This window comes from Rhagoletis pomonella, unplaced genomic scaffold (assembly GCF_013731165.1).
Source record: "Rhagoletis pomonella isolate Grant_MI unplaced genomic scaffold, Rhpom_1.0 Rhpom_scaffold_00008, whole genome shotgun sequence".
Taxonomy (NCBI): Eukaryota; Metazoa; Arthropoda; class Insecta; order Diptera; family Tephritidae; genus Rhagoletis; species Rhagoletis pomonella.
Window position 1 is genome coordinate 23,290,679 of NW_023458562.1, and position 12,318 is coordinate 23,302,996.

A 12,318-nucleotide genomic window follows, 5' to 3' on the forward strand; every position below is an offset into this window, starting at 1 on the left:
ACTAGAGTATGATGGAAAAATACCACTCAACCAGCTATTAAAAAATGATTCAAGATCCAAATGCATGCATGCTTATCTGTAACCGGGGCAATGATAAGAGGAAGCAGCAACGCAGGTACTCGAGTAAAGTAAGTAACGAGTAAAGTAACGATACGAAAGATACGGGTATTGATTGGATTAGTAATGAATACATACGAGTATGTAAATTTTCGTTACTTTTACTGTTCTAGCAGGCACTCATGCTACATACACTGTGGGAAATAATGGTGGCGGGTTGAAATTCAACACTTTAAGGGCCGGTTGTTCAATGTCTGATTATCACTACTTGCCGGTTAAACATCATTATCGACGTTTTCGTCACCATGCTTATAACATGTGATCGATAAAGCAGTTGTTGTATTTTACCGGAGCTTCTACCTCCCATTTGTGCAAATCAGGCATTGAACAACCGGCCCTAAAGCTTAAAAGTTTGAGAAGGAGATTATCTGTATCGCTCTTCTTAGCTTCACAACCAAAAATAAATACAAACAAGTGTTTTTTTTTCTCAAAATAATATCCGAAAAAAATCCAAAAATGTATCAAAAATGTACATATGTACATATATCATGTATTTTTTTGTATCAATTAAAAAAGTTAAATGTATATAAAAAATAATCTTTTGGGACGTATAATGTGCTTTTATTTATTTTTCTTGCTTTACAAAAACAAAGAAATATACATTTATACTTATACAACGAGTAAAAAGTCCTCCAATTAATGGCAGCGTATGATTTTGCTTTTTAAAGGGAGATATTTAAGTGAACGAGGAACAGAAAATAATAGGGCATGATTAGTTCTATCGAACCACATTTTTTATTTGTCCATAGCTGGCTGGTATTCTTGACTTATGCCAAAAATTTCACTTCACATTTGACATCAGTTATGAAAAAGGAATGTCAATCACCTGACACCAAAATTTGACGGCAGTCTTTGACATGCACTGTGACATCTATAATTGATAAGTTTTTATGATGTAACGACCACACATTTGACACCTAATAAACAGCTGTAAGTTAAGGAAGTTTTTGATATCAGTAATTTTGACATAATGAAAACCAAGCATTAGATACAGTTTTCAGATTATAAAGCATCTGAAATCTTATTATATTTTTGCTTAACTGGAATGTGTAACTATTTAAATCAATAAATACATTTCAGTGAGTTAATACTCAAAAATGTATCGAAGTTCCGAATTTTCCATTTTCTTGTATATTTTTAATTCATTCGATGCATCGGAAATATCGGTTTTTATATATGATACATAGATATGCATCGATGAAATATTTCGATGCATCAGATCGAAAAAACATTGATGTATTTTTTGACTTGCATCCATGAGGCAAATGTGGTGCCACACACAGTGATGCCAAACTTAGTCAAAAAGAAGAAATTTGAAGAGTTGCTTTTTTACAAGCATAGACGATTCGATTATTTCTTGAAAAATTCGATTATATATATCCGAATTTCACCACCACAAAGTCCGATTTCAAAAACTCGCCATTTCGGAGCTAAAATTCGAATAACTTCCCCTACTTCAAACTAAACATTTGAAAGCACATTTATATGTCTGGCTGTAGCTGAGTGCGCAAAGATGCTTGCCACAATTTTCTTATTTCCAGAGGGTCAGCGTGCGAATTCCATTGCAGGCAACAATCAAATTAAGTTTTTTTTTTTTTTGGTTTCTATCTTGATTATTCACTTCACGGATACTTTTTCAAAACAAACGTTTCATTTTAATATGCGTAGTTGAATTGGATATTTACCACTATACAGTATTTTCGTTGACGTTTGTAGTAAGATCAACTATGTTTCTGATTGATTTTACCATTTTTTTCCCTCAGTGTAGAAAAAAAAAATCAAACAAGGTAACCTTGTCGGACGCCTTGAAATCTTTTAAAGAAAGGAGTAAATACATCATGACCAAAACCCTGGTCTTATACCAAATTTATTCCATCCTTAGTTATACAAAGAGGTGCAAGATCATATTTCCCTTTTCTGAGGATTGGAGCAGATATCCCACTTGGTTGTATGACGGTTCACGAAAATGGTATACCGATGGTTCAAAAACACCTTACAGTATAGGTGTGCATGTGGTGGGACCGCGATTCCGAACAGCTTTTCCATTAGGCAAAGACGCAACGATATTCCGATCGGAACTAGCTGCCATACTTGAGAACGTCCACATCTTGTTAAACTGCTTAAGTGCAAAATCCTAAAACGCTATGTGGAGCATTAACAGGTCATTGTGCTTGCAACAAACAAATCGACCCCTTTGCGCGAAATTATCGTATATGCCATTTTTTCGAAATTTACATTTTGACGCAAGCCATATAGTTACGCCAAAAATTTACGCTATCTCTTATCGTATGTTGCAATGTATCTTGTGGGCGAAATAGTCGTATGCGCCATACAAAAGTATTTTAAACGTAGTAAAAAAAATAAAACAAGAAAATTTAAAAAGATTTTTGAAGAGTACAAAAAAAAACGAAACGAAAGGTACCGATATGTACATGCTTGACCACTGTAGTACATACATTTGCAGACTGGTGAAGAGGATATCAATGGATCACCTGATTTCCCCTGCCCAACACTAGCTCATCGTAAGGCCAGATTTTTAAATGACTACACACTCAGTAATAACGACCTTATGCAGATTTCGCAGCAGGATTCAATAGAATTATTGTGCATATTAAACAAATAAAGTTAAAACAGTGGGTACAATAGATCAAACCTGGTCGCGGTGCAAGGGGACTGTAGACCTATCCTTACATCATCAAGATCCCAAATTGATGGTGCCAATACTGGAGTTGGCTTATTTGGACCAAAAATTCAGAAAAGTTTATCAAGCGGGAATTTCACCAAACTAAATCTTCGCCGGCGATTATCTCGGTAGATGGACTATGGTATAAAGGCTAATAGTACTTAGCAAACCGAGTACAAGTAAAAAGTCTACCCTGTGGTGGGTTCTATTTTACGAAAGCTTTAATGGATTGAAAAGGCTGATACACCCGCGAAATGCAAAGTCCAACAGAGCCAACCAAGGGATGCAGAATAGAGCTTCTCAAAATGACTCCATATTGTAGTCCAGTGGCGTATTTCAAAGGGTAAAAGGCAGTCAAAAACTATTACTGAATTTCTAAAAGGGCACTCCAAAACTTTGGTATGAACCCACCAAATTTTTTATTTTTTTTTAAGACCACTTATAAAGGAACCAGAAACTACTGTGCAATTCTGTCTTCAGATTTGTATTCAACAAACTCACCAAATTTCGATTAAATTTAGTAATATTTTCAAGTGTGTCCATCCCCAATTGGATTCAAGCAGTAACTTTAACCAATGCTGATTGAACTAAGATCCTATACATTCAAAAAAAGCAACTCTTAGTAGGACATGTTTGTCCGTTTCACTTGAAATTTATTATTCTAAATTGCCATGAAACAAGAAGAAAATCGCTGTAAAATTTTCATTAGTTGAACAATTGCTTAACCCCATTTCATAAATCGATTCTTTTGTTAGCACAAATCAATAGCAACCCAATCAAAGATACACAATAGTCAAACAATTTACTGTAAAACAATGAAAGGAGGCGTAGCATCGGGGTAAAGGTTAGTTTACTTAATTATTGAAAACACCAGCTGGCATTGTTAGCACAAGGAGAGAAAAAAAAACGAAAATTTATTGCTGTAACAAATGTGTTGGTAGTAAAATACAATACACGAATGTAGAAGCAGGAAAAATGCAGCAAATTTAAAATAAAACAAATGTTATAGACCTCTAAAGCTGCTCAGCTATGCATGACGTAAATATGTGTGTTTTTAGATATGTATGGGCATAGTTGGTTTCACGATTCTGCTGATAAAGTAATGGTCGTACATACATACATATATAAATACAAAAGTACATAACTACAAACAGTGGTCGAAAAAATTATAGCCGCACCATATTTAGGCAAGATATTTTGTGTTTGTATTTGACTGTAATAAATTTAAAAAAAAAAAATATGGTTCATTCAAAAGAGAAACAGTGAAAATCTAATGGCCTTATTCATAAAAAATGAAGTAGCTTTATAAAAGGTTTATAAATTGAAAAATGTATGAAAACGTCAGTTTATAAAGCTCTTTAAACCTACTTTATTTTTTATGAATAAAGCCATAAGTTTCAAACTTTGTGCAAATTAAAGAAAAAGAAACAAATTTTCGTAAAATTTCGAGCTTTTTTATTAGATTTCCTATAAATATTTTTAGTATGCAGTTTTGTAGCTCACTGAATTTTAATAGCATAAAGTACAAGTTTCAAACGGCTAAGAATTACCGTTGATTTTTTAGAATTTTTTTCGAAAATGTTGCGGTTTTGCTTAATATATTAAAAAGATTTGTATTCGTTATATGGAAGCAAATGGGACAAAAAAAAAGTTCTAAAAAATCAACCGTAATTTTTATCAATGTAAAACTTGTACTTTATTTTATCATCAATGGGCTATAAAACTGCATACTCAGCATGCTCAGATTATTTCTGATTAAAAAAGCTCGGTTCTTGGATTTACACAGGTTTTGTTAAAGAATTAACTATATTTTTATAACAAAATAACCAAAATTAAAAAACAACAAAAAAATATGTTAAAATTTGTCAAAATGTGGTGCGGCTATAATTTTTTCGACAGCTGTACATACATATAGTCACCTGAAATGCAAAAAGACGTAACAACAACGTAAATGAAATGGAAAAAGTCGTAACTAATATTTTTATTATATTTTTCATAAAATGATGTGGGGAGTTGTAATTCGGTGAAATCCATGATATAACTCAAAAAGTGAATTTTGAATTTTTCATTAGTTATGACTTTTTGCAATTCAACGATGATTTTTGTTACGTCTTTTTGCATTTCAGATGACGATATGTACAGGTATGAACACAAGCGTGAAAGACACTTTAAGCGCTTAATAGAGCGCTTACATAAAACACGAATGTGCCATATGCATTTTTTCTTTACATCACAGTTTTTTATTTCCTTTGCACAAAATTTACACCAATTTTCACTATCAATTTTCCCTTGTCTATTTTAACTTTCAGCCAAAGCCGCCACTAAAATCCAAGCCGTTTTTCGAGGACACAAAGTACGAAACACCATGAAGAAGAGCGAAACTAAACCAACACCCACCGCTAGCGCCATCGCTAATAGCAAAAATGCAGCAGCTTCGGCGGCAGCCGCAGCAGAAGCAGAAGCGGCGGAGCCAACCAAAGCTGAATTAGAGGCTGAATTCGATCCCAATGACAAAGGTAGGTGACATACTACACAAAGTGTGATAGGAAAAGTTTGCAAGTTCGAGGCAAAACGTTGGCTAAAAGTTTGAAGACAGTATACACAAATATGTATGTATTTGAGAGACGAGCTTCAGAGGTTTTAACCACCCACATCGTGCAGAAGCAACTCATTTGACTACCGTTTTTTTTTACATCAGCACAGCCGCGAGAGTACTCTACAATTCTGATGTTTATTGGAACGTGCAAGACTACGAGCGTTTCATGAAATCTCTGACAAACCTACGAGTATATAGTCTACCACATTCCCGTTGTTGCTCCATCCAAGTTTACCATTTATCCTAAAATTACATATATTCGTTAGTTATACCAAAGTATCGCGTCAACCACACCAGTTGTTTCTATTCCGTGCCAACTCACGCCAATTCGAAATGCCAAGTCAAGCCTGGTCTTTTCAACGTAGAAGAGGCATTCCTCTTCCTCTCTTAACAGCATCGCGATCCACGTTAAATATTTTCACAACTGCAGCGTTTCTGTCCATTCGAACGACATGACCTAGCCATCGTAGCCGCTGAATTTTAGTTCGCTTCACTTCTGAATTGCCTACTCAGTCCATCGGTGTTATTGCTGGTTCCCAAATAAGCGAAGTCATCTACTTTTTCAATCTTTTAACTGTCAACAGTGACGTAGGTGCCAAAACGCTTATGTTCTAACTCTTTGTGTGATGGCAAGAGATACTTTGTTTTGCCCACGTTTACCACCAGACCGATTCGCTTTGCTTCTCTATCTAATTTCGAGAAGGCAGAGCGGACACAGTCCTTGTTTTTGCGGATAATGTCGATGTCGTCGCACGCGCCACATCAGCTCTTCGCCGCCGTACTTGAATACATTGCTCAACTGGCAGGCCGTCAGTCCCAGCAGCTTTGTTATTTTTTAACCGCATAATCGCTATTCGTCATAGTCAGGCGGTGGTACATATCCTCCATCGTCATCGACTAGGAACTCGGGTTCGTCTTCTCCAGCGCTGCCAGTGCTGCTGCCATTCAATAGGTTGGAGGTCCTGGAATTATACATTAAATATTTTTGGAAAGTAGGTTTGGTTCTCATGACAATGCTAGGGGGCGTAGGAGTCGATATATTTGAATAAAGGGTATTTATTGTTCGATTTGATTCATTTTATAAAGTATATTACTTACACGAAAAGAAGTCACTCTAAAAATAAATTTGCCGATAGGTGTCGCGGGGTTCGATATTTTTCGAAACCGATTTGGTTCATGTTCAGACTATATGAGCAAATCTCACGAGTGTCTCCTCCTTATCCCGCCAAAAGAGAAATGCTTCTCCTTGCATTTATTTCAATCAGTGCAGTTCCGAAAACAATTAAAATAAAAAATAAATCAAGCATTTGAACAAATTTAGCCTAAAAGACTTATTTAGGCCAAAAAGTACCGAAATTACTCATTTTTGTTGGTCATTCGAAAAAATCAATTGTTTTTTTTAATTACTTTGGGAAGTTTTCAAATATAATATTCGTATTAGAGGCAATGGACGTTGACATCAAATACAACATATCTCTGAAGTTTCCAGAGTGTGTCACCAAGTTAAAATTAGGGCAGCATGCAGGATGTCCGCCGTAGCTATTTTGTAAATTTTGAAAATCTACGAGTTTTTTTTTACGTTGTATATGCAGCAACGGGTATATGAGCACTAGAGGTTATTTTTACTCTTGTTAGTATATCTTTTTTAAGTTTTCGTTCAAATAGAATTTCGCGATGTAATCTTGTTCTTCATACAAATCTGAAGATAATGCATTTTCTAAGATAAGTGTGCCAGCACTTTTGACCAAAAACACGTTTTTGTCGAAAAATTTAACAACTCGTGAGATTTGCTCACATACATATGTAGGTACTACCATAATTGATAAAAAAAAATTGTTTAGGTGGAACCTAGTAGAGGTGCTAGCGGCGCTACTGCCCAAAAGGTAGATTCCAAAGAGCCATGAGGCTTCTAATCTTATCATGTCCTCAGATTATAATTCCATTTAATTCATTCATTGAATTCAAATGTTGAGTGACTGCTGCTGATGGATGAGCGAACAGAAGAAAGTCTATATAGTATATACATTAGGTTTCCCATCGAAAATGTTTTTTTTTTTTGAAAATTTAAAGACCCTACCCCCTAATTTGATTAGTTTTTATGAGAAATATTATTGCCTACTTTTATAGATTTTTTAAAGGCCATTTAGAGGTCGCGGCCTGTCGATTTATGCCAGAAAATACGATTTTCTAGATTCATGAGTTTTTGAATGCCTATTTTTGCTTGAATTTCAAAGAATTTTTTAAATTTTGACCATCGATAGTTTCCACAATTTGAAAATATGTAGTACTGACGTACAAAAAAAACGATTTCCGATGGGCACCCTAATATACATACATCTCTATGTACTCTACAAATCTGTATATACTTTTTCAATTTAAAGAAATAAAAAAATTTAAAGGTTAAGTTATTGGGGTAATTTATGTCGCTATCAATAAATTTTTGCAATAAGCTTATCAACCGTTATGTTAAATTACGGAGTTCTTACGGTTTTTTGTGGGTTATATATTGAAAATAAGGTTGCCCTACTTTTTTCCAAAAGTTTAACCCATCAACTCCCACCAGAACGGGCCTTTTTGACCCACTGTTTAAGAAAATGGCTTATAGATGGATAAAATGTCCACTAAAATATTAAGCGACAAATTTTTCTAAGGAGAACAGAATCGATTGCAAAATAATAGTAATTTTTACCAAACAGGGGGACTTTAACTCTGTGTAGAAAATATTGCGATGCGCGGGAGCAAAACCTTCCTGGGGTTTGACCACTACTTAGGAATACTAACGTAATTTTCACACAGCCACCTAGTTCTTGTATACGTCTGTGGGACCCCAGAATAAAGCAACTTACGAATGTAAAAATAAGCAAAAAAAAAGTGTTTGCTTTTTATTAAAATTCTGTTTAAAATATTTAAAAAAACACACAGGAAAATTAACTAGTCTTTGCAATAATGCGTTAAAGTTTTTGATGTGTATAACTTTCTTGTTGATGTAGTATATAAAAAAGTAGTATTGTTGTAGTATTGCAAAAAATTTTCTACTGTGGAAAAAATCGTCATATTACCGGTATCCCTAATTAACTGTAATAAACGCTTTCGATCGAAAAACGTGTTACCTATGTTTTTTCTGAGTTACGCTTTTTTTTTGAAATGTTCAGTGGCCCAAATTATGCAAAAAAAAACTTCTTTTAAAAATGTGATTTTCACTTCGTAAAATGGTGTTTTTATACGAGTAGTATTTAGTTCCTTCAAACGATGTATTTCAATGTGCATACAACATGAACATTTTGTACAAAATTCCTTAGGCGCCGAACGCCGCCGCGCTGTTCTTTCGTAATGATAAAAACGGCGGCGGCGGCGGCGTGGCCCGGCGGCGTATACCTCTAGAGCCTAGGTCGTTGAAAAATGTTAACTAAAAGTTTTAAATAAAGTAATGTAAATAAAATTATTCTAACTAACTGTATTTCGCATGCGTACTAAAATAAAGCTAAATTGCAAGTGTATTAATTTTCATTTTTCCTACATTATTTTATTAAAAAAGGGCTTAACAAGCACGTCATCAGCACGCAAAATAATTTTAAATTGCTTCGCAACCAAAACAATAAATGTTCGAAACTGCTAACATTGAAGATTAATTTGTAGCTTAACATTCCACAACAACAAAAATTCATACAAACTTCTACGGGCAGGTATTTTGCACAGAAACCTGAAGTCGGCATTCGTACGAGTACCTCGCGGCGCAAAGAAATACCTTTGCCTTCAATCAAGCTTAATTGTTCTTGTAAATTGCATTAAACAGTAACTGCGTTAACAATTTCGCTTTACTGCTGCCGATGACGATTTCACTCTGCGTTTGCTAACTACATACAAGCAATTTGCAGGTTGCGTATCCGCCACAGCGCACTCTAACGCAATCACTTGGCTTTGTGTGCAAGCCCAACAATGGCTTTGCATGTACAACAAACAATATTGCACAGACAATTTAGCAGCACAAGTATTTCACATCCACCTTCTTTCTCCTCGAACCGTCGTCAACCACAGCGCACCTTTGTAGCTACTGTGTGTGACACGCAAAAAACTTTAACAACAGCTACGTACACTGTGGCTGCGAACAAAAGTTCAAAATTTTTTATGTTTTGTTTGTCACTTGTCAAGTGCGGCAAAAAATCTAAACAGCAAACAAGATTTTCAATTAGGCGTAATATTAATTTTCGTTTGGTCATTCAATGGCTTCCATTATCAAACGCGTCATACCCACTTTGGATCGAATTTTGGTGCGACGCGCAGAGGCGGCTAATGTCAGCAAAGGCGGCATTGTGCTCACCGAGAAGGGCATGGAGCGCATGGTGGAGGGTACGGTGATTGCGGTTGGTCCCGGTGCGCGCAACCCACAAAGTGGCAATTACATACCGATTGGTATGAAGGAGGGTGATCGTGTGTTGCTGCCGAAGTATGGCGGCACTCGAGTCGAGATGCAGGATAAAAAGGAGTATGTGCTTTATCGCGAAGCAGATATACTGGCCAAGTTGGAGTAGCCAGAGTGCGTAATAATGCGTAGATCAATAGCACGTTAATTATGGAGCGGAGAGAGTATGTGTAATTTGTTTTAAGATTTCACGAAGGAATAATTTCTTCCGAATGTTGGGCGAGAATTTAATTTATTTAGTGAAATAAACTTGCTTATTTTTACACGGAAATTAGTATGTGTTTTATAAAAAGAATATCCAAAACAGGTAAGGCGTTTTTAACTCCGTTATTTTTTGTACTAGCACTTTGAAATTTTTACTGGGTGTGCTTAAATATATCCAAACAAAATCTGTGAAAAAAGCAGTTTCGAAAAAAGTGTTGGTTAGGGCCTTTGTGAATAAGGGTAACGATATGTACCTTATCCAAGGCCACCTACAGATTTGCAGCACTTGCTGCGTACTGATTAACCCCTCTAAGTAACTAAATTTTAATGATAACTAACTATGGTGACAAAATGGTTCGGTTGAAGAAGCTTTATTTCTTACCTCATCGGCGACTTAGCTACCTTCGATGTCGGGTTCCGCTCTCAAGACATAGGATTAAGTCTGTTATCAGGTCCGATATACTAGCGCTCGTTCTGACAATTATCTTTGGTCCTGTTATGTGTCAACATACATACTTATTTGGAATGAGAGTAAAGGAACTAATTTCTCCAAACTACCAATACTTCCTCTAGAATTATTGGCCGCAAACCTTTTCAAAAAATATCTAGGCTCTAGTGGTTCTGTTATTTTTCATATTCCTATGTCGCTATTCAAATGTGTTGAGAAGTGTTCGCTTCAACTGTACTCTGGACGTCTGTCCTTGAAACCCTTTGATTGCCGCCAGCTTTTCTGATGAAATTTTCGAACCTGTCTTCCAGCATCTCAAGCTCTTCGTAGTCACGTCTTTCGCCCATCTCTTTTCTTTTTCTTAAAATGGCGTCTCTCTTCTCTCCTCTATTCCCTGCATCGTCATTAACTGTAGGGAGGCTTCATAAGCAGCATCTTTCTCTGCATATGTGGCGCGACACTCTTTGTTATACCAAATGAAAAAGCAAAAAGTGTGGTTGCTAATAACATCACTTCATTTTTCGCAGTATTACTGTGTGATTGCTCATATAAATCCAGATGATGATAAGTTACTTGTTTAAGCAAGATTGAGAGCCGGTTGCGAAACTTCTCGGCTCCATCGTTACTACAGCTTTTCGACTTAGAAATTTTACCACCTGCCGCACGTCAATAATGATGCCTAGCACATCGCGAAGCCGATAAGTCTCTCTCATTTTTCGGAGGAGATTTTTGCCCACCCTGGCGTTAAAGTGGCCAACCACGATTTGAACATCCGGGCTGGCGCTCATAGAAACGTTCGTTCTATTCCGTCTTGATTATAACGAAACCTGGTATCCAGGACCATTCGTGGGCGTTGATTTTGAAACTGGTATTAAATATTCAAAATTCAAAGTGGCGGATACAACATGGCGGAGGACTTTTTTAAAATAATTATGGATTGTATTGAAACTGATAACGAATTTAATATTTGTTTTCCAAAATGCATATATGTAATTAAATATATATTTTTGTATATAATTGAAATCAAGAAATTAGAAAACTATGACCTATTTAATCACACAATAGGGAGGCAAACATGTATCAGCTAGACGGCCAAACACTTAAACTTAATTTTGATCTCTAGATTACGACCGTTGTCAGAAAGTCCGTATCGTATCAAAATTTTAAGATATTTACTGTGGAAGTTTTATGAAAAGAATTCAAACTTAAAAAGGGAAAATATTAAAAAAAATAATAAAAATTTTAACTTTTTCGTTTGTATTAAAACCAGTATACGAAAATAAACTATATTGTACGTTACTATTTCGTTTCGTTTATTACTTCAACAGTTCGGTACAATACGAAAACAAAACGGCTGAGTTTACTTTGCGATAGTACATTACAGTAGTTTAGTAGTTACAGACGAAACAACAAAAGAAATGAATGGTGCAGAGAAAAATATATGTATATATGTAGTACATGTTTTTTAATTGAATTGGATATGAAAATTGACAGAAAAAAATATTTTTCACGTAATTGAAACGTTTGCATACATATAAAACGTACCCTATGGTACAATTGTCACAAACGAAAAGCAAACGTTTCTCGTTGGGGAAAATTACAGTGAATCTTACAATTTGTTACTGACTATGTACAAAACTGTACAAAACCACAAATGATATGATGATCGATGAGCAAATGGGAATTGTTTTGTACAGTTTATTTTCGTACCCCGGTTAAAACCTTTTTTTACAAAGAAAATCGGTGGATAAATAAAAGAATGCTGAATAGGCAAATGAAAATGAGAAATTATTTTTTTGTATGATAAATGTATAAGCGGGAAATACGGCAATATGTCGTGTGGTATACTC

General features: G+C 35.4%; 2 protein-coding genes across 7 annotated transcripts in view; both read left to right on the plus strand.

Annotated features, from left to right (window-relative positions):
• LOC118744472 (cilia- and flagella-associated protein 91) overlaps nt 1-12,318 on the plus strand; it is a gene marked incomplete at its 3' end in the record, with an annotated part of 285,289 nt that overhangs the window by 204,039 nt on the left and 68,932 nt on the right. For all 6 annotated transcript variants that reach the window (XM_036477504.1, XM_036477505.1, XM_036477506.1 and 3 more), the window contains 1 exon segment: nt 5,110-5,316. In XM_036477504.1, coding sequence (XP_036333397.1) covers nt 5,110-5,316 — 207 coding nt within the window.
• On the plus strand, nt 9,045-10,034 carry LOC118744473 (10 kDa heat shock protein, mitochondrial-like). The gene has a single exon (XM_036477510.1). It carries the CDS (start codon nt 9,617-9,619, stop codon nt 9,923-9,925), a length of 309 nt encoding a protein of 102 aa, XP_036333403.1. The 5' UTR covers nt 9,045-9,616; the 3' UTR covers nt 9,926-10,034.